At 36.8% G+C, this 24950-nt stretch overlaps 1 protein-coding gene across 4 annotated transcripts in view; it reads right to left on the bottom strand.

The window, feature by feature from the left end:
- Positions 1-24950, bottom strand: part of PTPRM (protein tyrosine phosphatase receptor type M) — a 354996-nt gene that overhangs the window by 56536 nt on the left and 273510 nt on the right. For all 4 annotated transcript variants that reach the window (XM_027737101.2, XM_027737100.2, XM_027737093.2 and 1 more), the window contains one exon: positions 3129-3216. In XM_027737101.2, coding sequence (XP_027592902.2) covers positions 3129-3216 — 88 coding nt within the window. The remainder of the gene's footprint in view (positions 1-3128; positions 3217-24950) is intronic.

Here is a 24950-nt window from a genome sequence, read left to right on the forward strand (position 1 = left end):
ATCTCTAACAAGTCCCTTGAGCACCTGGCTGATTAGCATGCCTTGCCAATGACCCTTTCTTGGGACGTGCCTTGCTGATTCTTTGCAAATCAAACCTTTTATAAATGTCTCACCTAAAATCTGTAGCTGCTTTTAAAAGCTGTGATCAATATTCTCTTCCCATTTAGTCAATATTGATGTAGGTAAAAATAAATACAGAACCCCCACCCCCATTCCCAAATTACCTCAAGATCTCTCCTGAGGAAAATCCAATAGATTTTACCAAAATCCAAGAATAACCCTATACAATTATGGCAGAAACAGAATTTTTCTTACGTAAAGAAAGATTCATTTAGCAGATTCATGATTGTTTTAGTTCCTAATTAGTAAACACAAAGGTTTTTGCATTCACTAAAGAAGGAGCATGTTTTCTGTGGGTGACTGGACTGTGATCATGATTCAACTTTTTGATGCAGTGGCTCGCAAGTTGTAGCCACTCATACAGTGGGTAGGGCACGCTTGTAGCCAATTAAATGCACATCACTTGGGTAACATAAAGCATACTGCAATTTTGACAAGCTCCTGTAATGCTGGCCACTTGGTGCTATTGTTTTAGTTCCCTCTGAGAACAGTAATGACTACAAGCAATAATGTAACAGTAGTATCTTGGGAAAAATTTAAACAAAGAGGTTAAACAGAGAGAAAAAGATTATATTAAACACTTAGCAAAAAATATACATTTCATTATAATCATGTACCAAGGCAGTGGCATCTGAACCTCAGTATTTTTAAGTGTTTGAATATAGCATAAAAAGGAAATTTATTAAAATGCTTTTAAGCTAAAGCATATACTTTAATCAGCTATCTGGGACAAATTTTAAAAAGTGGAGCACTGAAATTGTACTTTCAGATTCTGAAAGAAAAAAGGATCATTTATCCAGCAGTACATTTATCCAGCAGATCATTGATCCAGAAAAACACATGAAATAATTAAACAGTTAACTACCTTATTTGCATGCATGTATTTAATGGACGACAAACTGTGTAGGCAGTTTCAGCTTCTCTTTTAAGATACTGCATTTAATTCTAATAGATACTAATTTTAACTTGTGTTATCTTTGTTCTCACAGCCACATAAACAGGAAGTGTTTTTGATAACAACTCCATCCAAGTCCTTCCCTTTGCTAAACACTGAGGACACTTCAAGTAAATTGAGGTCTAAATGCTCTGAGTTATATCTGGCCTCTCAGAAAGCCTTCAGTATCACTTGTAATTGCCATTGATTTGTGAATCTAATATCTTGTTTTCCCTTGGCTACTCATCACTTCATTACCTCAGACATAAAGCACTAGTAAGTCTTTTAGTTTTCTTCAACCAAAGGGTGTCAAAATGTAAGACAATGGCTAACATGACATTAAAGAGGGGACTGACAACACTAAACCTGACTAAAAGAGGAGATCTATTTTAATAGACTTGGGCTGAAAATAAATCTCCACAAAGCAAGGATAAGCATAAAACTTCCTGGTATTCTTATTTCTACTTAAATGATTAGTCATTACTCAGCTAATGTATTGCTACATCCTCACCAAATAACAAGTTTGTTACACATTAAATATTGCTGGAGGAAAACAAGCGAAACCACATTCAGCTAACTTAGCTCCTTTTGTTTATGCACCAGCCCATCATGATATCCACATTTCTCTAGAAGATTTAATTTCCTTTTTCAGTATGTAGAACCATATACATCCAAAATACACAGCAATACTATCATGTCCACTCAAAATGATGTGGCAGATCATCTCTTGCTTGACAAGCACCTCTTGCTTAATTTGCCTCTGCCTCCACAAGCATTTGCAGCAAGTTACAGAGCTGTTTTCTCTCTATTGACCATCTCAGCCTAGCTGGGCCTATTCATACCACCTACTGTAAGTCATGAAGTTAGGAGATGTTCTCTCTAGACTTGTTACACATGCACTGTAGAGAGGACCACCAGAGGTGGTGATTCAAAAGTATTCAAATGGTATTCTATTTCTGAATCATTTCTCTAGAAGACCTGTCCTTCTCTCTGTTAAGTTCACGTGGTATATTGATGAGGAAACCTAGGTAGATCTGTCCCCCGACAAGTGCCTATATTAGGTGCTGAAGTTAAGTCACTGTAAATATACACTACATGCTCCTTCCACAAGTTGTCTAAATGCTCAAACAATTTGCACAGCTTATTCTTCTATGCTGTCCCACGTACCTAAGGTTATAAATGATTTCTAAACTGCAGCAGTATCACTCAATGATCCCTCCTTAAAGACCATCCTTCATGCTTACAAAACTTCTGACATGCTGTGACGGCTGCATATTTCTCTGTTTACACTTGCCTCATGGTTATCTGGCTGGCTGGTAGAAACAAATACGCTCCATATCTTAAATTTAGATTTTAAAGGAAAAATCAGGGAAGGGATCATCTCCTACAGACACACTGAGAACTTACTCTTTAAGTGCAACAATACCAGTGTGTAAATAATATATTTGTGGTGAACTTGATAAATTTTCTGCCCCCATGTTCATGTGCAGCATCTCGTCACAACGCTTCGCAATCTCATAATGCCAGATTTAGGTGTCACTTGCCAAACCATGCTACCACCTCCTCAAGTTATTTGATTATTAGTATATCTAATCTTTATCAAGCTTGGCCTTTTTAAGTAAAACATACAGATTATATTTTTTTTCTTAGAGTTTGCCTAGCATTAGAAGGGTAAGTCGGGATAGTTGTCACTGTTATTGAGGAACACTTAAGCAGCAGTATTGTCTGCTCCGACAATATCCAGAACCTAGACCCAAGGTACCGGTGTCATCATGGGTACTCTTGCACCAAACTGACAGGAGCAGTTTCAGAGTTGTTAAGAGCCGAGTACTGGTTAAAGGTGTCATTCTCATTAGCCAAACGTTGATCACAGGATGAAAGGTATATAGAAGGTTACTTCAGAAAATGCATTAAATCTGACAGTTTTCTCAAAAAAAAAAAGTTACATCTTCCCTCACTTTTCTATTCTTAATTAGAGAAAGGGAAACCTGATGTGAGCACAAGGCTGGTGGTCATTCTTATCCAGTTCTGAAGGGAAGTTAACAAAGTGCACAATTATGTTGTCAACACTTACATGCAATGATATTCCCATATCTATTTTTCATTCTGTTCTCATCTTTCTTAGCCGAATCCCACGGTGCAGACTGTCCTTCAAAGAAACTCTAAAAAAGGAAAGAAAGTGACATTAAGAAAAGCAAGCCTAAATAGTTACCTTGTATGTAAACAAAGGAGAAAGGCAAACTGTACTTGTGGGTATTGTTGTTAAAGTATCATTTAACTGATTCTTTTATTGAGCAAAAATATGAGTCTCATGTTTAAATGGTATTTATGCATAGCTTCAGATGTTATTTAAAATCTGACATGAGATTATCTGTGTAATAGCAAGAATTATTTGCGAGTGAAGTGCTATTAAACCTCCCCAAATTTGCATGCTTGCAACACTGAGAGTCCTTCATTTCTGCTATCCAGATTCCCCACATAGTTCTCATACACACATATGAAGCTGAAGGAGCTTCATCATCATGTTGGAGTTGCTCCAGTATTCGAGTGCAGAATTACACACTGTACTGACACGTTTTATTTTTGACATATCAAATTTCATTTACTTCTTGGCAGATGACCTCATGGGTCTAAATATATATAGGCATTTGGAAAATGTGGATTCAACTAGCATACATGTATCTTTTTTTTCTTAAACACAATTTACAATACTGCCATGATGATTGTTTTCTCAGACAATAATGTCATTTTGTGAAACATGTGATCTTATTCACCCAACCTCTATGCTCTAGCTAATAAAGTTCATGCAAATAGGGAAGCTGAAAGTGCTAAAAGTATATTTTTACATGAATAAAACACAGAAGCTGCCAGAAGGGCAGCAAGTAAGGTGTTATGCCCTATCCATTCTGTGCTTTCTGTGGTCTAAAAGAGAATTTGCACAATTTCTTAATTTATGCACTGTATCCGTAAGTCATATCAAGTAGATGCATTTTATCATTTTGTATTGAAATATTAATCTTGTGTTAAAAATATTTAGTTGCCAGGCAAACCAGTGGAATTCTATTATGATGATGACAAGTCTTAATTCATGTTTTTATCTTTTTTACTAGAATGATCAGTATATTAAATATTTTGATTCAGGAGGGACATGAAGGTACATGATTAACTTTTCTGGTAACAGAAGCTCAAAATGATTAAGCACCAACCTAAACAGGGAAAACCTTTGGAAGTTTTTATCTCTTGCAGGACCTCAGTACATTCTGAGTGGTTTAAAACAGATAACACTCATTAAATAGACTACCATTAGTATCCTTTGCCCTCATACTTGAAAAAATGTTGTTCAAATCTCAATGATTTCCAATAGCAAAAAGCAAAAAAGTCAAAATAAACCCTAGATTCCTTGCTGAAGTCAAAGGGACACAAGGGCATTCAGTGTCTAAAATGGATATTTCTTTAATAATTTCACTAGAGTGCACGTTTCCAAATTATGATATAGAAATTCTTGGGAATACGTTGATTATTTCTAAAAAGTTTGTAAATAATAACTCAAGAAAAACAGAAGGATTGTCAAATGACTTCAATCTGCTTGTCCTTCATCTCTCCACATTTTCCTTAGAAAATTTTTAATGGTTTGCAAATTGAAATGGTTAAAACCCATTAATACTAATAAATTTCTCTTTTATCATGGCATACCATCATTGGATACAGCTCTGAGAAATGCAGATTGTTACTAGGATAGATAAGTGAAACCCTGTAAATTCTAAGATGATTTATAGCTTTGGGGCTGTTTGCCAAAAAAGCATCAATTGTTATCTGATTATAGATTTGACAATGGCATCTAAAGCAAGCAAGCCCTCCCACTGTAGAGCACTCTCCACTCAGGCTGGATGAAAAATACTTTTGTAATAAGCCCAACTGAACTGTGTAAGGAATGACTTTCTGTGGGCAAAGATCTATGTCTCAATTTCTTGCAAAGTTCACATTCTCAGAAAACACTGGATACTGCACAATTGAACACAGTTAAAGGCAAAATAGAGATGGAAATGTTCAACAACAAAGCTCCAAAGATAGAACAAACTAATCATTCATCTGATCTAAAATCTGATGTGGATTTCAGGATTTTGCATTTCAGACGTCTACACAGACTACTGAAAATTCTAGCTTTCTTATAGTCTCTGACAGAGACTAGTTCACAGAATTGATCCATAAGATATTACCCAGCAAGTGATTTTCAGTTTAATTCACTAAGCATTACATGTGCTGCTACAGAGAAAGTCCTGCTGGTACAGCTTCTGAGCCTACAGCAAGCAAAACGGAAGACCCAAATATACTCATAGGGACACCTTGCTTCTCTCTGTCCCATTAATGAACTTTTACAAAACCAATCAAATAAAGTAATCTCTGGAGACAACTGGGGAAGATTTACATGATATTGAATTCAGGGAAGATATATAATAGGCAATGTACTGATTTGGGCAGCTCATCTACATCTCACGTGCTAATGAACACGTTCAATTTCTCCCACCTGTCTGGATCTTCTGAAAACAATGATAAGCTTAATGAGCCTTACAGATAAAACATCTCCTAACAATATGTCTGCAACATAGATAATTCTCTTCTTTAGAACACCTATATATCAAACCTCACACAATAGTGAAAACAAAGAGACAGATTTACATTTCCAGCTACTGCATATTGACTTCACTTTCTTTATTAAAAATGTATAGAAAATGAACTCCACAGATATATTTTTCTTTGGGTTTTTATCAATAAATTAGTTAATGAAATAAAACATATCACATAGGGAAAATAAGACAATTTATGTAGATTCATTTTTCTTTTTAATTCATTTTGGGATACACATTGGTATTTCAGTGAGAAGTGTACAGAAAAGATAATTTGAAGGAAGAGGTATTACAGTGCAAAAGAATAAAAAGAAACAGTTATTGTAAAAGACAGCTGGAGTGTCATTTCCTAAATTCCCCACGTGCTGCCATTACACAAACCGCAACAGAACGATAATCCACAACGTATTATAGGGAGAAATCTCATTTGTCCCACAAGTAAAGAACAGAGCAGATATCTCATAACAGATGATCTGTCAAGATCTTTCCTTACTTGTGAGAAATATATGTTTCATTACAGAAATTTTTCTAATCTCTTTCTGACATATCACTCTCCAGGGAAACTGCTGCATAGCAGCCCACACATTATCTTTGTGGCTATTCATTCTAATTCATCCTCAGAAGTTTCTTAAAATTGTGGGCCATTAGGAAGAAATATGCCCCCAAACAGCTTCACTCCACCAAATGCTTGGCAAGGGCAATGGAGAACTGAAAATGAGTGTAGGACATTTCTCATATAATTTAAAATAAGCATTTCTTTAACTCAAATCACACAGAACCGTGGTTACCCAGCCTCCATGATCTTCTTGAAAAATGAAACACTTTTTAAGCCAGCTGTTGTTACAGCAGACATTTCAGTACACAGTGTCAACTGTCATTCTGTTAGTAGAAAACATTTCAATGATCAGAATAAAACACTTTCTGAAGAAAAATGAATTACAGAGAACTGCTTTATATGCAACATGAAAACTGGTCAGTGATGCAGCAACTGGACCATCTTAGGATGAATGTGATATTTTTGCATGCTTTAGCTCAATACTGCGGTGGTTTTCCATTAGAAATTAAATATTTGACAAGGGTTAATTCACTGTGACCCTCAGACTAGAAAATAACTGCCATATCTCAAATGAAGAGGGACATAATAATCACAAATACAGATTTTTAAAATTATTCCCTTTCCTCATTTAAAATTCATAAGGTAAAAAATATTGGAAGGGACCTATATAAAACTACAATTTGAAGAGGCTGGAATGTGGAGAATAGGGTAAGATCTTCAGAATACAACTTATAACTCTGTTGATTGTCATTTTTGGCAACACACCGTCTATCCTAGATTTTCATGCTTCCAAGTAAGGATAGTAAAAATAATACAGCTTTGTGAGTGCTTTAAGATCTAAAAATGTAAACTCTTCAGTGGAATTACTATTTTTATTGTTAATTAAAAGCCAAGCAGCAACTTTTTCAAAAAATACTTCATAGTTGCTAGGTGACAACAGTGCAGACTCCTACAATGTCATTTACAAAATGCAAGCTCTTACAAGCAAAGAAATGAGAAGTTAAGGGCATCATAAATCTTGCTCTGCCTACTTAATAAGCAAGAATATTATTCATAGGTACAAAAAAATGCATATTGCACTGTGTAACAGTCTTAAGTTTGATCTGTGGATTTGTTTTTAAATGAATGACTCTTTAGGATATCTGATTTTCTCTACTGACTCTGAGTTTCTCCACTGATAACATTCATTTTCCATTGCTATTTCTAGATAACCAGATTAAAATATATTTTAGCAAAATTATCAATTTGACCTATTCAGTTATAAATACCTCTGGATTTGTTTTTAAGCAGAGTTATGAAGAGTGTCTAATTTAGGCCAGACCAGACAACAAACAGTGATCCTAATGGAGGTCCCTGTCTAAACTCAATTAGCTACAGAAGAAACTTATATTTCTACTGTCATCATTTGAATTGCAGCTAAATTAGATGCATAAAATGCCCTGAATTAGATAGTGAAGATTCACTGTTAGTTTTACCTAGATATATCACTTTTCACTAATGTTATGTCCATTTTATATGTAGAGATTGTAGATGGGAAAAAATGCATCCATTACAGTCTAAGTTAATATTCTAGGGCCACATAAGACTCTTCTTTGTATTTACAAACCCTAGTAAATATGCATTTTATTTTAAGCAAGTCTAAAAATGTTTGGAGGACAAGGATCTTCAGGTTCATTTAATGAACAGCACAAGATTTATGAGTACAGTAAACCTGTCAGTTCATTGGTTTTTCAGTATTCAGAATCTGCTAAATATCTGACACGTGAAGCTGTTCTTGTGACTTAGCAACATTAACCGTTTTGGTTTGTTTAACAGAAAATTGAAATAATCACGTTCAGTTTGTTGATAACTGAGTATTTAGATCATTAAGGAATTAAGAAGAGTCATTGATAGTTACGTTAAAAGAAATCTCCAGGGAGGTCCAAGCTATGAAGCAACATTTTTAATCTTCTAGTCACTTTGAGGGAAGATTTTATCATTGAAAATGCATTACCTGTAAGTAATAGATCACCCCAAGTATTTGTGAGCAGTGGTAAATGATTTCACTGATGGCAACCCACTGTATGCAAGCAACTCCTCATACTTCAGTCATTGCTTTGGTCACTGAAAGCACTTGTGGATGACAGCATGCCACTAGAGAATATATTCACTATCAGCTTTTCCTTCTCTGTCAGCTTCAATCACTGAGAATTATTTCCAGTTTTCAAATAATGGGATTTAAAAAAAACATTACTATGCCTACCCTTGAAAACTGTCTGTTGCAAGAGCCAATGTGAAAATCTATCTAATCAATGTAAACTGCCTTCAGCAGTTATAAAGCACTTACCAGTGTGTTACTGTAGCCTAGGTCTGAACACAGAAGGAAAAAAACCCCAACAATAAAGACTGTTGCAAATAGAATATATTCATGTTACTGCTAAAACTACCCTTTTCTGTTTAGAATTTTCTGGTAAAATTAGGCTGGTAGTTTACATAAAGTTTTCTGTGTGTAAGGTAAAAGATGCAGATCCGTCTTAAAGCACACACACAGTTATAGTCTGACATACAGCACCTCTCTAATGTTGTTACTGATGCTCATTTATGTGCTTGTGCCTCCTTGAATTGATGCAGAAAAACCCAGAAACCTCCACTTATAAAGGTTTGCATAGCCAAAGGTAGGAAGCAGAGTATTTTCCTTCTCAGGTGCATTTAGGTTAGTCTGCATTACACATGAGAAGAAGAGTAGGAAAGCAAAAGTCCTTCTAGTCTTTTAAGACACTAAACATCATAGTCACTGCCTACATGAAATGCTGAAATGGAAGGGAACTGTTGTCTCCTAAACTGACCAACTGCAGTATGATTTAACACTCAGGTTTCAAAAAAAGGACTAAAACCACACAGTAAGACAAAATCTGGTACTAATTCTGTGTTACTGGTGTGCTCATTTATCAGAGGCAGTGCTTTCAATTAGTGTATTTTCTAATACATTTGTATTTTTAAAGTCCCAGGATTTGGCACTCCCTGGATAGCTGGCCAGTCTAGTCAACCTAAAGCTGCATAAGGAAAACATACTAAAATGATCAAAGTGCTTCAGAGTGGTACTATGAAAGATATAGATACTTGCAGCAGTCAGCATGAGTTAGATCTAGTTGACAATAACATTAGCGAATATAGGGGAAATTCATTTAACGCTACAGGACAAGAAGGTAGCTCAGTTACAAGAATAGAGAAGTAACTTTAGTGAAAAGTGACTTCAGTCACTGTGAAAGTTGTGAAGGTTTGTACACCTTTGGGAATAGCAGGTCGTGACTACCAGTCATGGTGAAGGCTAGTTTTTAGCTGCCAAGTGCATTTGAACAAAACCAAGAATTAGGTATTTTTTTCCTACTGAGCACTGTATCTGAGAATCTGTAGGGTTGCTTGGGGACAGGACCCAGAGGATGAGGCCCTCTGAGAGACACTGTAGGAGACCACATAGCATGGCTGGAACCACCCCACAGACCCACATGACTTCTTTCCTGGAATGTGTCCTCTTCTCCTGTGGAATAGGAAAGTTGTGCAATTTGTAAAATTGCATATATCAGTGATTGAAATATTTTGGTAGCTTAGTACATTTAGTCTCCAATAACCAATTGTCATTTGGTCTTAAACCTTGACAATACTGCAAAAAAGAGTGTCATGGTGCACTTCTGTAACAACTGATAAAAAGTTACTTTCTATATATTTTTAATCCAACCTATTTATGAGATCTGTTGATGTAACTTCTTATCTTGTCATCCAACATTGAAGATAACACCTGTAAGATTCAAAGCAGGAATAGAAATCTTTATAGATTCTGCAGGGTGGCCTAAAAATTTGACAGATAACCTAGTTTTGATAGGCTTTCAGAGCTATTTCCATTTTGCCCACATAAGTTTTAAAAACTCTGTTACTTTCATTCCTTTAAAATTCTTTAAGACTCTCGTAAAAGGAAAGATTTTTAGAAATATGGTGAAATGTGAATTAGTAAGAGGACTGCAATAGAACATACAATTAAAATTCTAATTTAGAAACTTATTCCCTGGCATACTAGACAGCAATAACTTAACCTCATTAATCTTCCTGATTTATCTCCAGCAGAAAAATATACTATGTTGATAGGATTTTATGATCCTTTTTTATAGAAAGGACCCTCTGGGTACAATATACACACTTGCACTGTAACTAATATGCAGGACATATTATTTTTAACTTCTGGGTAAAAGGAAATAAAGTTGGTCTCAAGCAGTGCTTATTTCCTCTTATGAAAATAAATGTGCTGCTTTTGGAGGATTTAACAAATACTTTTCATGTACAGCCTGTGGGATTTTCTTATCTCCCCATTCTTTTCCCATGTTTTTTTTCCACACAGCATGTAATTAAAAGTTTTGTTCACAACTATCATATTTTGTATATTTTCAAGAAGAGAGTGAACTTGAGCAACACTCGTGACTGTAACGTCTGTAAACATGAAGTGAATGAACACAGGCTACTCTGAATACCAACTAGTTCTGTGCTTTGATAGGAAACCTCTTTTGGGGAACTACAGGAAGACAGTGATCACCACAGAAGCACTATCCATCCTTTTGTGAACAAAATTATCTGCTTCATTATTCAGTAACTGTCATCTCCCTGTGTTGTTCCAAAGGCTCTAATTACACGTCAGTTGTACACACGAGTGGTGCAGTCGTTTATTTCTTAATGGGAATTCCTACTCACCAAGATGCAGGTATTTTTCACTACAAGGATGGTGTCGCACTGGAACAGAGAAATTGTGGATGCCTCAACCCTTGAAGTGTGCAAGGCCAGGTTGGATGGGGCTCTGAGCAACTAGCGAAAGGTCTCCCTGTCCATGGCAGAAGGGATGGGACTGGATTATCTTTAAGGTCTCTTCCAGCCCAAACCATTCTGTGATTCCATGATTTACACAAAAGGGGGAGGACTCAAAGTTACATACAGTGCTTTGAATGTGTAGGTAAGATAAATTCTAGATTGGCTTTTTTATACCATCTTTGAAAGGCTAACATGTAAATACCTCAAACGACTCAGATGGAAGGAAAATATTCACTATGACATGGTTTGAATGAGGTCAAAGGGGAGAGGTATGTTAAGATATTGTGTGACACCAGAGACACCAGCTCTGAGCTAATGCTGGTAGCCAAGGTACCATTTCAATCATCTACTAGTTTACTACTACTACTACCACTACCACTACTACTACCACTACTACTAATAATGTTACTGTTATTATTGATCATGATTATGGTGATAATGTGCCTCTTTTGCCCCCACCTTTGAAAACTTGCCTCACTTTTCTGTATTAGAGGATATGTTATCCAAAGTAGCTCTTGGCTGCCAAATTATCAGTGTCAATGACTCCTTTTCCCAATGTCACAGTGCAACTTGTGCTGCTTTTTTGTTGCAGTTGTTTTACAAGTAGCCACAAGGACAGGCCCCTGGAACTTCCAGACTGAGCAAGCTGCAATGTTGCTGTTAAGGGTGCCACAGGCTTTGACTATTTGCATCAGGAATCTGCACTGTTTTCTAAGACTCCTTCAGTCTTCCTGTTGAGTAAGCATTGCAGAAGAAAGGAAATAACATCCCTGTTTTACCCTAGTAGCAGTTTCCTCTTCGTTCCTCCTTGGCTGCAACACAGTTTCTCATCTCCTTTCCCTCTGTTTGGAGTTACATTTACATAAGGATATCTTGTGCATTGCTTGTGCATTGCTACTCTGTCAGAATTCGGAAAACCATGGAGTTGTCTCCTCTTGTTTTTTGTTTCCAATTTTTATTCAAGAAATTCTTTTTTCAGTCCCTTTCTGCCAAGCAAAGCATTCCTTCCACAATACTACTTAAAACTCAGAAGTACATCACCCCTAGATTTTCTCTGTTGTACTCAGAATGTTAGCAGGCAGATGGATTCTAAAAACTGTTTTTAGGTACCTTAGAGCTTTGAGAATATTATTTGGAATCTTTTTGTGCACTTTAAGTTTTAATTCAAAAAACTAACAGAAGATTTAAATATTTTTTCCTGAGTCTAGCCCATTTTTCCTCCTAAAGATTAGCACTTTGATATTTGATTTACTTTACAAATAATAAAAGCTTGCTCCAGAGAATGGTTTCAAAGAGTAATGAAATGTTATTAAAGCAAAGCATAAAAATACAATGTGCTATGAAAGAAGTAGGCAAGAACTACAGATTTGTTCTTCATACAGTAAAGAGAAGAGTTTGCAATTGGTTTAAAATATAACGAAAAAAGAAAACAAAAGGAAGGAAAAAGAAATTAAAATGAAAAATTGAGAGAGAGAGAGAGGGGGAAGAGAAGAAAATACAAAAAAATTTAGTCATTCTAAGAAATAATCTGTATTTAGCTGAAGTGGTAAGCTTTGTGCTGTAGTCATTAGAATTTTCTCTGTTCACTCATGTTTTACGCAGTGATTGATGAGAGCTGCTTCACTCATTGCCTGCATATGCTACAAAATGCACAAAACAAGGCTTAAGGCTTCCAAGAAACTCCTTCTGAAGTAAGTGGGAAATACTTACTTTCCATGGCAAAATACTTACTTTCCATGACTTGACTGACATTGTAAGCCTGTGACATTATTCTTTGAGTAACTATATTATTTGAAGAGGTACTATTTATTTAACAGCTGTGCACTTCTGCTTTCTGAAGATTATTTCTAATGAAAGGTGATCAGCATTAAACTGGTGGACACATACACTGATAAGAAAGGTGACTTCTGACACAGTTCTAGCTAATCCAGTAATATTTTGATCTGATTTAATTTGAACACATCACTGTAATTGAGACAGTGCTCTGAGCTCAGAATTCACAAGAACTGCCTGACTCTAAATTATCAGCTCACCCAAGCACAGAAAACCTGATATGATCTTCAAATCCCCTGTAAAGACAAGCTGTTTGTGATTTAGAACCACACAATTTGGAAAAACCTTGAATGTAATAAAATTCCCTGAAGCAACAAAAAATGGCATGTGGAAAAACGAAACAAAGGCAAACAAATGTTGAATTTGAAAAGTGAACAAACCCCTCCCCTATCTTCATCCAAGTTGTAATGTACACACAGCTGATCTAACCTTTCAGAAGTGATAAAACACCCCTCAGATTTGGCTCACTAAGTGAGCCTCAAGGGTTTTCATGAGTGTATCTAGGCTGCTCTAGTTAATATAATTTGAATAGAAGATAAAGAAACAAAGCTCACATAATAAGATTTTAATTCTGCTACAGGGCGACACTGACATCACATTCAACTACAAGATAAAAGCCAGAGTACACTAGCGTGCACAGATGGAACACAAATATTTTGCACGCTGTTGTTTTTCCCAGTGTGTATAACAGAGTACTTTTCAAAGGAAGTAAGAGAAATAGTGTGGAAAATACACCTCTTTTAAATTTAGAAAGACAGCATAATTCAGGGAACAAAGAAACAAAGAATTTATTCGGCGTGCCAGGTCCTTCTCTCACCGAGTTTTTTGGGGAGAAAGACCCTGTGGGCGTACAACTTATACATTTTATAGTTTTCCAAAATCCCACCCTTTTCAGATAAGTTCTAATGTATTCCTTTTTACCTAAAAAGGTTTCTTCTCTCTGAAAAGGGGTTTTCCCTTTATCCCATTTGGCTGCAAGACATTCCCTGTCAAAAGTGACGGATCTTCCTTTGTTCTTAGCCCAAAGAGAAAAGGAACCTCGTGTACAAAATGGCCCTAAAAGATTTAATTTTTAAGAATTTTCTCATTTCCCTTATCCCGCCGAAAGAGACCCTGATACCCAAGTTCAGGTCTTGGAACTTGGATATCTTACAACTTCACAATATGCCTATTTATTAAAAAAAACGTATTTTTATTTCTCATAGTAGCGTATGCTAAAATAGATAAGGGTCTACTTCTTCCAGTGCCCTTTCAAAAAAAGGACAGCACTTCATTGTGCTGGTTCATTACATTTTTTGATCTTCACAAGAAACTTTGGTGCCTCAATGTCTGCTTTGCTTGTTTGCAAATACACTATTTGCTAGCATATATGAAGTCAATTAGTCATTCCTCTGGGCTTGACTTTTAGCCCAGCATTTTCCTTGTTCTAAAGAAAATGATCTCCTATCTAAAGCTGCATGTCTACTTATCACTTTTCCTGGCTGGCATCCAGTCCCTGAGCCTATCATTTGCTACACTGTTCTGCTTGGGGGAGAGCAGTAATGTATGACAGTAGAGCCACTGAGTACTTCCACAGCAACAGGAGTTCCTGCTACTTCACTATTCCAAACTCCTGGCTCCAGTTTTTAAAGTTATGTTTCCTTTTCCCAGACATCCCTCTGCAGGCTCTCACTCTATAATTGCTTCCTGTCAATAATGTTCCGTTTGGACAACTGCACACTTACTGGGAAGGAGTGGGTGGGTAAAAACTTAAAAAAAAAATTGGTGTTGGTCCTAGATGATTTCCCATCTCTCTGAAAAACCACTGAAAGAACAGTACTGAGTATTTAAGAGCAAAGAAAGATAATCAGCATAAAAACAGTAGAGGTGGTAATGGGATTGACAATTATGACAAATATTGCTGTCAATTGTTAACCTAATTATTTTTAGTTTGCTCACTGTATACTGACAGACAGCAGCAATTCAATACAGCTCCAAGACTACTTGTTAGAACAAAGAGTGTCTGCTTAGGCACACTAGCAAAGAGCAGCAGCTTACCAACCTGAATTGCCTTATTTTGATGTTTGAAATGTATATACAGCACTTTCTCATTCAGAGAGGTATCCCTGCAGCAGTTTATCAACCAGGCTTAAAACCAGACAGTTTATTTGAGTATATAATATATGGAATCAAGGCTCCTCAAATGACCTAGGTTCAGCTAAGGGGTCATGTGTAGACGAAGTACTCTGTGGAAGCTAATAATGAGGGACAGGCAAAAGGAGTTTCTGTTCCTAAACGCTGCCATTTGAAGACCACTTCTGCATCATTAATCTAACATCAGATATGTAGTACTAAGATTTTCTCAACAGAAAAATACAATACACAAGTGACAGTTTCACTATGGCATGTACAGGAGCTTATCAATGGACATTCAGACTGTCCAGCTCCCTTTCCCTGTAATCAGCTAGTATATTCCTGATGCCTGAGAACGAAATATTCAAAGAGCCTTGAGAAGTCTTCTGAACTTGTACTGACCTTGTGCAATACAATGGAGATCTCTGGATATCGAAGTGAAAATGTCTCTTCCTTTTTATATCACTCACACAGCTACACTCAGAGAACATATGCTGCAAGTGAAGTAAGTATTGGACTAACTAAAAGGAAAAAAACTATCTCCATGCATAGTGACGGAAATGGGAATTCGAGTGTCATCAGTTACCTACTGGGCAGAACCGCAACACAGATGTCTCTTCTACTCTAGTTTGGTGGTGTTTTACAATCGCTGTGTACAACTAACAGTACAGTTTAGTAAAACAATGACCCAAATGTAATACTCACAGAGAACAGACTCTGGCAAAAAAAGGAAAGAAAAGTGCTATTGTTTGACAGATTAGTCTTTATCCTAAAGGACAACATGGTGAGGACATGAAGGTGAGTTGTTTATGGAGTAAGAGAGCTAACAAAAGTTACGAAGTCTACGTTAACACAAATGGATTATGAAATAAGAAACTTAACAAATAAAAGGTTAGTTACAAAGGAAAAAATGGTGTAAAATACTGTTTATACTCACAGTTTTAAGAACAGAAAAGGAGTAATCATAGTACTGCACTTAGATCACACCCATGACATTATTCTGTGGATTTTTTCCTGGTGTACAGCATCTTGTGAACACGTCACCTAGATACTCTTTTGTTCAGATTCTGATTGTGCTGAGTATCAAAACAATTCTTCAGTAATGAAGACTGAGGTTTAACGACTTGATGTATAATTCTGGTTTTTGCAATCTGCTTCTTCATTTTCTCTTTTGGATTAACTGAGCAAAATATAGCAATTTATCAGCTCTCTGTGGACATTTCAAGATTTATATACATTGCAGCTCTACATTTTTATTCCTTTCATTAGAACATTGCACTGAAGCTAGATTAATTGAGGCAAGTCAACACTGTAAAAGCTCTGTTGAATAGCAGCAGATGCCTTTATTCTCTGCATCTCTCTATAAAACAAAACTTTTAAAAATTTGAGTCACTATATAAATATTTCCCTTACAAGACAATACAAAGATTCTAGGCATCTGTCTCTCATTAAGCCAATTACTAGTTGTTTAAAATAATCCAATAAAGTCCAAATTTATTATGTTTCTTATTAAAAGTATTTTTAAACTCTATGTGCCAAATGCTGCAAATGGAACAAGATAAAATGATGAAGAGTGAGCTAGATGGACAAGAGTGACTTGACAATGAAATGTTCCAGTCCTGACATTTGGTGGAAGTTCTAACTTTGAGAAACACCCACTTAAATAACAAGGGGAGGCTTACTGCTACGAGACTTGGAGATGTCAGCTCAGTAGGGACCAGAGCAGGAGTACAAGGGGGGACATATTAAGGAGTAAACAGCTGGAGTGTTAGAGAGGTCAGCTGGAGTGTTCAAGAAATTCATTAATGACCTGGATGATGGGGCAGAGTGCACTCTCACCAACCACAGAATCATTTAGGTTGGGAAAGACCCTTAAGATCATTGAGTCCAACCATTAACCCAGCACTGCCGAGTCCACCACTAAACCGTGTCCCTAACTGCCATGACTACCCTTTTAAATACCTGGCAACTTCACCTCTTCCCTGGGCAGCTCGCTCCAATGCTCAACAACCCTTTCGGTGAAGAAATTTTTCCTGATATCCAACCTAAACCTCCCCTGGCACAACTTAAGGCTGTTTCCTCTTGTCCTGTTACTTGTTATCTGAGAGATCAGCCCCCACCTTGCCACAACCTCCTTTCAGGTAGTTGTAGAGAGCATCCATGCAAAATGTCCACAAACGTCCAAGAAATATCCTAATAACACTTTAATAATACAACACTTTAATAATTTAACAACTAATAACAATTTAGTTTGCATGAGGACCCTTTTACTGGCTGTAAAGTACCTGGATTTAGTGCAAATCTGTCAACATAACGTGGTGGTCCCATGTCCCCCTCTGGCTTCTTACCTTGCCCTAAGTCAGCCTCTGTAAGTTGAATTTTAGTTCCATAAGAATATATTTAAAAGTGTATCCGAGACAACACCCCAAAAAAGTATGGTTTGCTTTTTTCATATTAGGTAGCTGAATTTGAAAGTTACCGTTCTCTATAACTTCATTGTAGTCATAACTGCTGGCAACTAAACTTGTCCTATCAGTTAAAATACAAATACTTGTTATGATACCAGAAAAAACCTGAATTCTAGCATAAACCCAGGTAATTTTTCTGCTTTTCATTAGAAGATGATGAAACTTTTCCAGGTGTGGGCAGAACTGCATGGTGAATGGAGTACTTCACTGCTTTATGCACATGCATTTCATGTGCATGCAGTTTTTTAAAATGTGGTGCGTATTAGCGACACCAAAATAGTACTTTCTGTAGTGTATTTTTTTCCTTTTTCTGCATGAAAATAGAGAAGAGAGGAACTTTTTTCATTTTTTATATTATTGTACTACTAAGCTTGAGCGCTAAAACACGCTGCTCTTCCACACTAAAACAGTCATATGGGTAGCACTATGGAAATATTTCATTACACCAAAAAAATCATGTTATTAGTACACTTACAGGCTAGTCAGGTTTCTAGGGACTCTGGCACTTGCTAAACGGCAAATCAGGGGAAAGAGGACACACAAAAACATGGCCTGTTCCTCCCTCAATCCCAGAAGCACAGAATCACTACCCTAGTATAACTCCTTTCCACAGCTGTTTCCACACCCTGACCTCCACAGTCAGGACATCTTCTCTGCTGCTTCTTTGGAGGAAAAAGGAGATTACTTATAGCTGAAAGAAGTAAAGCAGGAATGTAGCCCACCTCCTGCTCCTCACTTTTCCTGGTGTTGGGGAGGAGGACCCCCATCCACTGTACTGCTTGCTATAAGATATTCAAGGCAATTCCACTGTTGTGCACTTTAGCTAAAAGAAAACATACTCCTAGTTATGTCAAAAGGAAAGACATTTGCTTCCTTACTAGGCTGTCCTTCTACCTCAGCAAAGATCAAATATTGACTGATGGCATGATTACAGTGTTTTTAAAAAATGCCATCAAAAATCACAAACACATAATCCCAGTAACAAGAAATAAAAAGCAATCCACAAAACAGTTAAACTTCAGAGAAGCCCTAAATGCTGCAGATAGCATGGCTTTTTTAGCTTTCTTTGTGTGCCAGACACACATATGCTTAGTAAATATCAGTAAAATAAACAAAAATGCTATGCAAAAAACTGACAAATGGAGGGAAAATATGTCAATCTCAAACCAGATCTACAATTAAACACATAAAAACCATGAGCAATTTATGTGGTTTTTCTTGGATTCAAACATTTTTGTATGTTTTAGCTACTGTCGGCTCTATAGACTTGATTCACAATGTAACTATCAAAATGCAAAATTCAAGCTGGTGATGCTGTAAAAGAAGAGACAATTAAAAAGTCACTGGTAAAACTGAAGTGTGTATAAAAATACCAGGAAAGCAATAAGACACCAAATTTGTTTAGATTTGAAATGTTTTTCTCAGTGCAAAACCAAAACAAATGCTTTGGTGTGGTTTGAAAGCTCAACCTGTTTAATTTCAAAATTCATACAACTGTATCCCTTTTGCTCCCCAAAACACAAGAAGTGGTTTACTGCTCACACTAGGAGTTTAATTCCACTACCTCAATGTACTGTAAATAATACAACTCTCTTGAAAGGGTCTAATTAATGGAAACAAGGTTCTTTGTAGAATAAAGCACTACTCAGAATAAAAGCTAAAGGATTAGGCTTTAGCATAACAACTACACGCACTTTGAATAAAAATATTTTGCAACAGGATTTCTTTTTTTCTCTTTCCCTTTAGAGCATCATTAACCTGCAGCCCCAGTCCACAGCAGTCCTATAGTCCAACAGCAAGACAGTGGGCCAAGAAAACAGCGACAAAAGTAAAAGAACTAAAAACCACTGAGAATGCTAACTGACCTAAAGAATAATTTTTGTTCTTTATAAACTGAAGTGATGTTAGTTCTATAAAACTGACTACCAGTATGGGGGAAAAAAAAGAATTACCATTTCACATCACATTGTTTGCTTTGTATATACAGGAGCATTGATTTATTTTCTTCCTCTTTATGTGTGTTAACAGCCATACTGGGTCAAACCAGAGGTCCATACAACCGATCGGTTTTTCTGCACCAGAACTAGTAGTAGATGTTGACAAAAAAGTATGAAGAACAGAGCAAACAGAGAGTGAATCTTTCCCCAGCATACCCTTTTAGCTTCTAGCAATCATTGGCTTTCCTGAGCAACGTCTTCCTCAGCCAGAGACTGCACACAGTCATTGTGTTTAATAATGAATTGGTCTAGCCCATTTTTTAACCCATTTATAATTCTGGCTTCACAGCATCTTGAGGCAATGAGTTCCACGATGTAATTATGTGCTGTGTGAAAAATATTTCCTTTTGTTCACTTCAAACCTGCTGCTTAATAGCTTTGCTGGGTGCTCCCAATTCCCTGTAATATAAGGAATAATAAATAATTGCTGTTAGCATGGCACAGCTCAGAATTTCCTAATGGGATATTACAGCAGCCAGGAAGGAGTGATATTTCATTATCCTGGAAAGTAGGCAGAGACTTGGTACTGGAGCTGATAAAAGGTATCAGCTGTGTCACTTTAAGGATCTCCTCATATAATCTTTACAGAGTTTATGTAAAGTTTATGCCAACCTTAGAGAAGCTGTGTACAGCAGCATTACGTAGAGCATAAAACCTGGAGCTGAAGTATGAATGGGTGAATGAGCAAGACTACAAACTGAAAATGCAGTTTTACTGTAGTTTTTTTGTCCAGCTTGACCAGAGACACCACCAACAAATAGAAACAGCCAAAGATAAAAATTAAGGCTAAGTGAACAAAAGCTCAGCCTAATGCAGTGGACAATGTTCTGAAATACTCTTCAAGCTAAGAATACAATAGTGTTCTGGCAATGACTAATGGTTGACAGCACATGGAAGAGCAATACAGGGATCACAAAAGGCTGAAGAACTGTTGCATACAGTCTATCTCAAGATTAAAAAGTATGTGTCTCGACAGTCATGCTTAGGTTCAGAGGATCTCGGAAGGATGTGAAAAATCTAAAAAGAGCTTTACACTACAAGCTTTTCTCCATCTATTTAAGTTTCCTCTGTGCTTTCCTACCTATTTGTACAGGGTTGGAGGTGGCTGCTTTTACTGTTCTTTCATGAGCAGAGGACACAGGATCTGACCTATCTTTCTAACATTCGTTACATCATACTGGAATTTTGTTGTTTGTCCATTCTTCTTGTAAGGAAAAGCACAGAGACTGCTCATGTGAAAGTATTTACTGTTAACAATGTGAATGATAATATTATCTCACATTAAAACTCTAAGCTCTGTGATACAGCCAAGTATTTAAGCATCAAAGGCAAAGAACTCCTGTTGTTTTCTCCCAGACTAATCACAAACTAAAACTTTATGCTTACTTCGGGAACCAATACTGCACTGCATGGGAGCCTCCACCACCCCAGAGCAAGCTGCAGGAGACATTCTATTCAGAAGAGACTGCTGTCGCTGTATGCATAGCACAGAGACAAAAATCTACAATTTCACTAAAAAGAGCTTATTGCCCCTTTACTGCAGGCTCCCTTTGTTAGCTGAAGGCAGCCACAGCTATATCTGCTTCTGAACAGCCCAAGCCTGTGCATCAGGGAAGGTCCTCACTTCTTTTTATTCCCTTTGGTGTGTGGTGTAGGAGCAGAGACAGCCTGTCTCTTAGAGACTCAGACCTCTCTTGTAGATATAAGAGCTTTTTTTCTGTTATATATTAAGAATAGTTATTATTGCACAGGCAAGCACCTTAAAGCTAAATGAGTAATAACTAAGCTCAGCTGATTTTAACTTTAGAGAAACATATGCCATGCCACTTATTTTTTCAACAGACCAAAGCAGAGCACTGTCAGTCATGACTATTTTTAAGATGTTAAGGGGAAGAAACCTCATCATTTTTGTGGACAGATATTCAAGCTTCATCACCATTACATGAAAATGTCTAAACTATCAGGTGTCTGATGTCCCTGGTGCTGCTTCCATTTATGTGAATGGTAAAATGTAAAACGAGAAAGAATGTATACTAAAAGCAGCTTCAAAACAATCCCTTAAATCCCTTTAAAACCAACTTGACTTAAACACATGCTTACGGTCTTCCCTGCCTTGGCCTCCAAATTGTGTTGTAAACCTAAACCTTTCAGCTCTTGTGTGTGGATTTACGCTGAGTGACTCCAATCTGTTGTTTCTGTCTTGTGAAGAAGTTGTCAATATTATGACTTTTCATCAGTCTTGAACTGAGCTGCAGTAACTCCAATAATTTTACATGGTTGATGCTGCCATCATGTAATTTCTGAAATCCTGACTCTCACTAACAGTATCTCACAAGTCCGAAAAGCCAGCCTGCTTTTCCTTCTTCTCACCTCCTGGGCTGCTTTGTTTCCGTGGGTTCTCCAGACTTCCCATCAGCTTTGGCCTGGAGGCCAATTTTCTCCCCATAGTTATCCTGCTAGTCTTTGCCTGAGCAAGATGCCTGCACCTTCTCATGGCTGCTTGGCAGGATATGTCCTCTACACCTCTTAGATGACTTGCTGAGGCTCAGGGCAACTTAACTGCTAATTAATAGGACAGATACAGAGCCAAGCAGCTAGAAGACATCACGGCCTCACAATAGTGCCGGCAGTGGCATGACTGAGATCCTGTGTGAAGGGTATCTGGGGAGCAGATATCACACTGAGACAGAAGCAATGGCAGGAAAACAGCAAGAGAGAATAGAAGCTTGCCAGCCCTCTTGTCTTCCCAGTGACGACCTGGCAGATTTTCAGTGGACTTAACACTTCCCACAGACTCTTTTGGGCCCATCAAATCAGAATGTTGTAACAAAAAGAAATCATTCCTGCTAGAAAATGATGATCATCTGTTCCACTGACAGGACAATTACTAAAGTACTACAGAAGACATGTAAGAAGTTGTCTTGAAATCTTGTATTCCAGTTAGAAAACGTCTTAAAAGGTACACTGAGCCACAGGCTACATGAGAATACAAATTTTCAGTTCCTGAAAAATTTATAATATTTAAAATTTATTACTTTAACTTATTTAAAACAAATACATTATAGCAAATATTGTGTATTTTATGTATTCTGTAGATAAACTGATGCTAAATGTAAACCCAATAGCTAAATTATGCTAATTTGATTTGAAAAGGGTTCCTCTCACTTTACAAACTGCTAGGAATAATGCTCTGGTCACAAGACCAGCATTGAATTAAAATGTCTAATTATTTGTAGTGAATAAATGCAATCTATAGAAAACACATAGGGTGCATATATAATTAATAATAGATTATAATTGCATTTAGCATCATTTGCATAATTTAAAATGGAATAATTACATGACTGATTTTTTATGTCTTTTTAAAGGGCACTAATAAAATATGAAGAAGGTAAGGAGGCTTATATGAGTAGAAAGTAATGAATAATATCTTGAACATTAAAGCACAATATATTATTCTGTGCACATAAATTGGACCAATTCATTTTTTCAGGTGCAATGGGAAAAGTACAGTACATCAGCAGTTTTTAAAAGTAAATAATACGTTAACTGAAGAAGGGATTACAGATTCTGATCAAATATTCAATGTCTTATTTGAATAATTAATAAGTCAGGCTGGTGCAAATATGCAGCATATAGCCTGCAATGTTTCAAAAACTTCTTTCTTTCAAATCATACCTGTCACTAGCATTTAGAATGTTTAACCTATTACCCTATTGCTGTGAGCATTAAAGCCATTCTTGCAGATTTCCCTCTGGAAACTCACATTATGACCAAAATGAAGTTCAGTGGCCCCATTTAGTTTCCTACTGTGGTTTTCCAATAGCCCATAATGATGCATAGATTGGCTAAATATGAAACTAAACCCTAATTTCAATAGGTACAGAGAGAGCACAGATTTCATACTAGCAAAAGCATAGTAGCAAGATCGGTCAGAAGAAGTGACTTGACTAACAGACAACCAGAGTCAATTTATACTCTGAGAAGTCTGCTCAGTACAGTTTGACTGTTTCTCAACCTGTGGCTGCCAAAGGGGATGAACACAAGAAAAGCTGGAGAATAATGGTGTAACAGATTCCACATGCTAAAATAGTGATGTGTCCATGTTGATTATTGAAAGAATAAGAATATACTGCTGTGTACATCCAAACATGAGGAAGCAGCAAGATGGAAAAGGTTAATTCTTCTCATTAAAATTATATAACCCCTGTGTTAATTACTTACACTTATCAGATGTGGATACAGAATTTCCAAAGACCTGCTTAGTACCAAGTTGAGAACAACCACTGAAACTTGGAAGCTATTTCTTTTATTGCTCCAATTTTACATTGCACATGCCCACAATCTTTCCAGAATAAATTGAGAAAGATTTTACAATGTCTTTAGAGAATAAAGATCCTAATGATCGAGTCATAGGTCAGGAAAAAGGGGAGCAAGATTAAAATAAGTTTTGAAAGCTTGCTGTGGCGGCTGGATCCAAGAGGGGAAACAACTTCCTAAAGTAAATTGAAACTTTATTACCATGGGATAATTAAGGGCCAGAGGAATATCCACAGAACTGCATGCAACAGTTAAAATGATTCCATTTTAAATGCTTAAGCAGACACACTTGTTAAGGATCAGGAATGATCAAGAGGTGCTTATCATGCTTTAAATTACTTTTAGGTTTTCAATCCAGCTATACTGAAATATGAAACGAATGTCTCCTAAATATCTGTACATGGAAAAGACTCCCAGGGCATCTTCAGGACCATGAGAAATGACAGCACATTTTTTATTCCTGATATATTTTGTACTCATTACTATGTTTGCCACTGCATGCACCAGGACTACCAGACTCAGTAGATGCAGAGAATGACTGAAATAGCTGACAGAGTTTCTACATAAAAACAACCTGCACTTGGTTTATCCATTCAATTGATTAGCTTAAGAATCTATATCTCATGACTTTTGAGTGGGCCAACATTGTCCCGAGTGGATCGATACCACCAGACTCTATTTTAACTGCTTAGAGGGATACAATGGTCATGAAAAACACACTTAAAAGCTACCAGGCTTTCCTCAGGACACAGTTTAAACTTCACATCCAAGACTGAGACCGGTAGACTTATATGAAGAAAAACATTGGGCTGAATTAGTCATCCTTGTTCTTTTTAGGCATCCTTGCTGCCTAAGATCATAGACAGTTCAGATTGTTTAGGCTACTGAGAAGAAGAAAACAAGTTCGTACCCAAGTAAATCATAGACTGATCACTACCAAAAATAGCTGAATCACAGCATGAGCAAACAGCTGCCTATACCCCACTGAGAATAATCCTAAGGATACTGGAAGCGTTCTAGTCTATACACTTCTGCAGTTTTACTATTCAAACAGATAAAAGCATAAAGCCTTTCTAATGAAGCCATGACCTGCCTAAATCTATTTCCTGTGATAAGAATAAATTCTAATTAAACCTGCTTAAACAAAACAAATTA

The sequence above is a fragment of the Pipra filicauda genome, unplaced genomic scaffold (assembly GCF_003945595.2).
Source record: "Pipra filicauda isolate LSUMZ 115617 unplaced genomic scaffold, ASM394559v2 scaffold271_size1040873_pilon, whole genome shotgun sequence".
Taxonomy (NCBI): Eukaryota; Metazoa; Chordata; class Aves; order Passeriformes; family Pipridae; genus Pipra; species Pipra filicauda.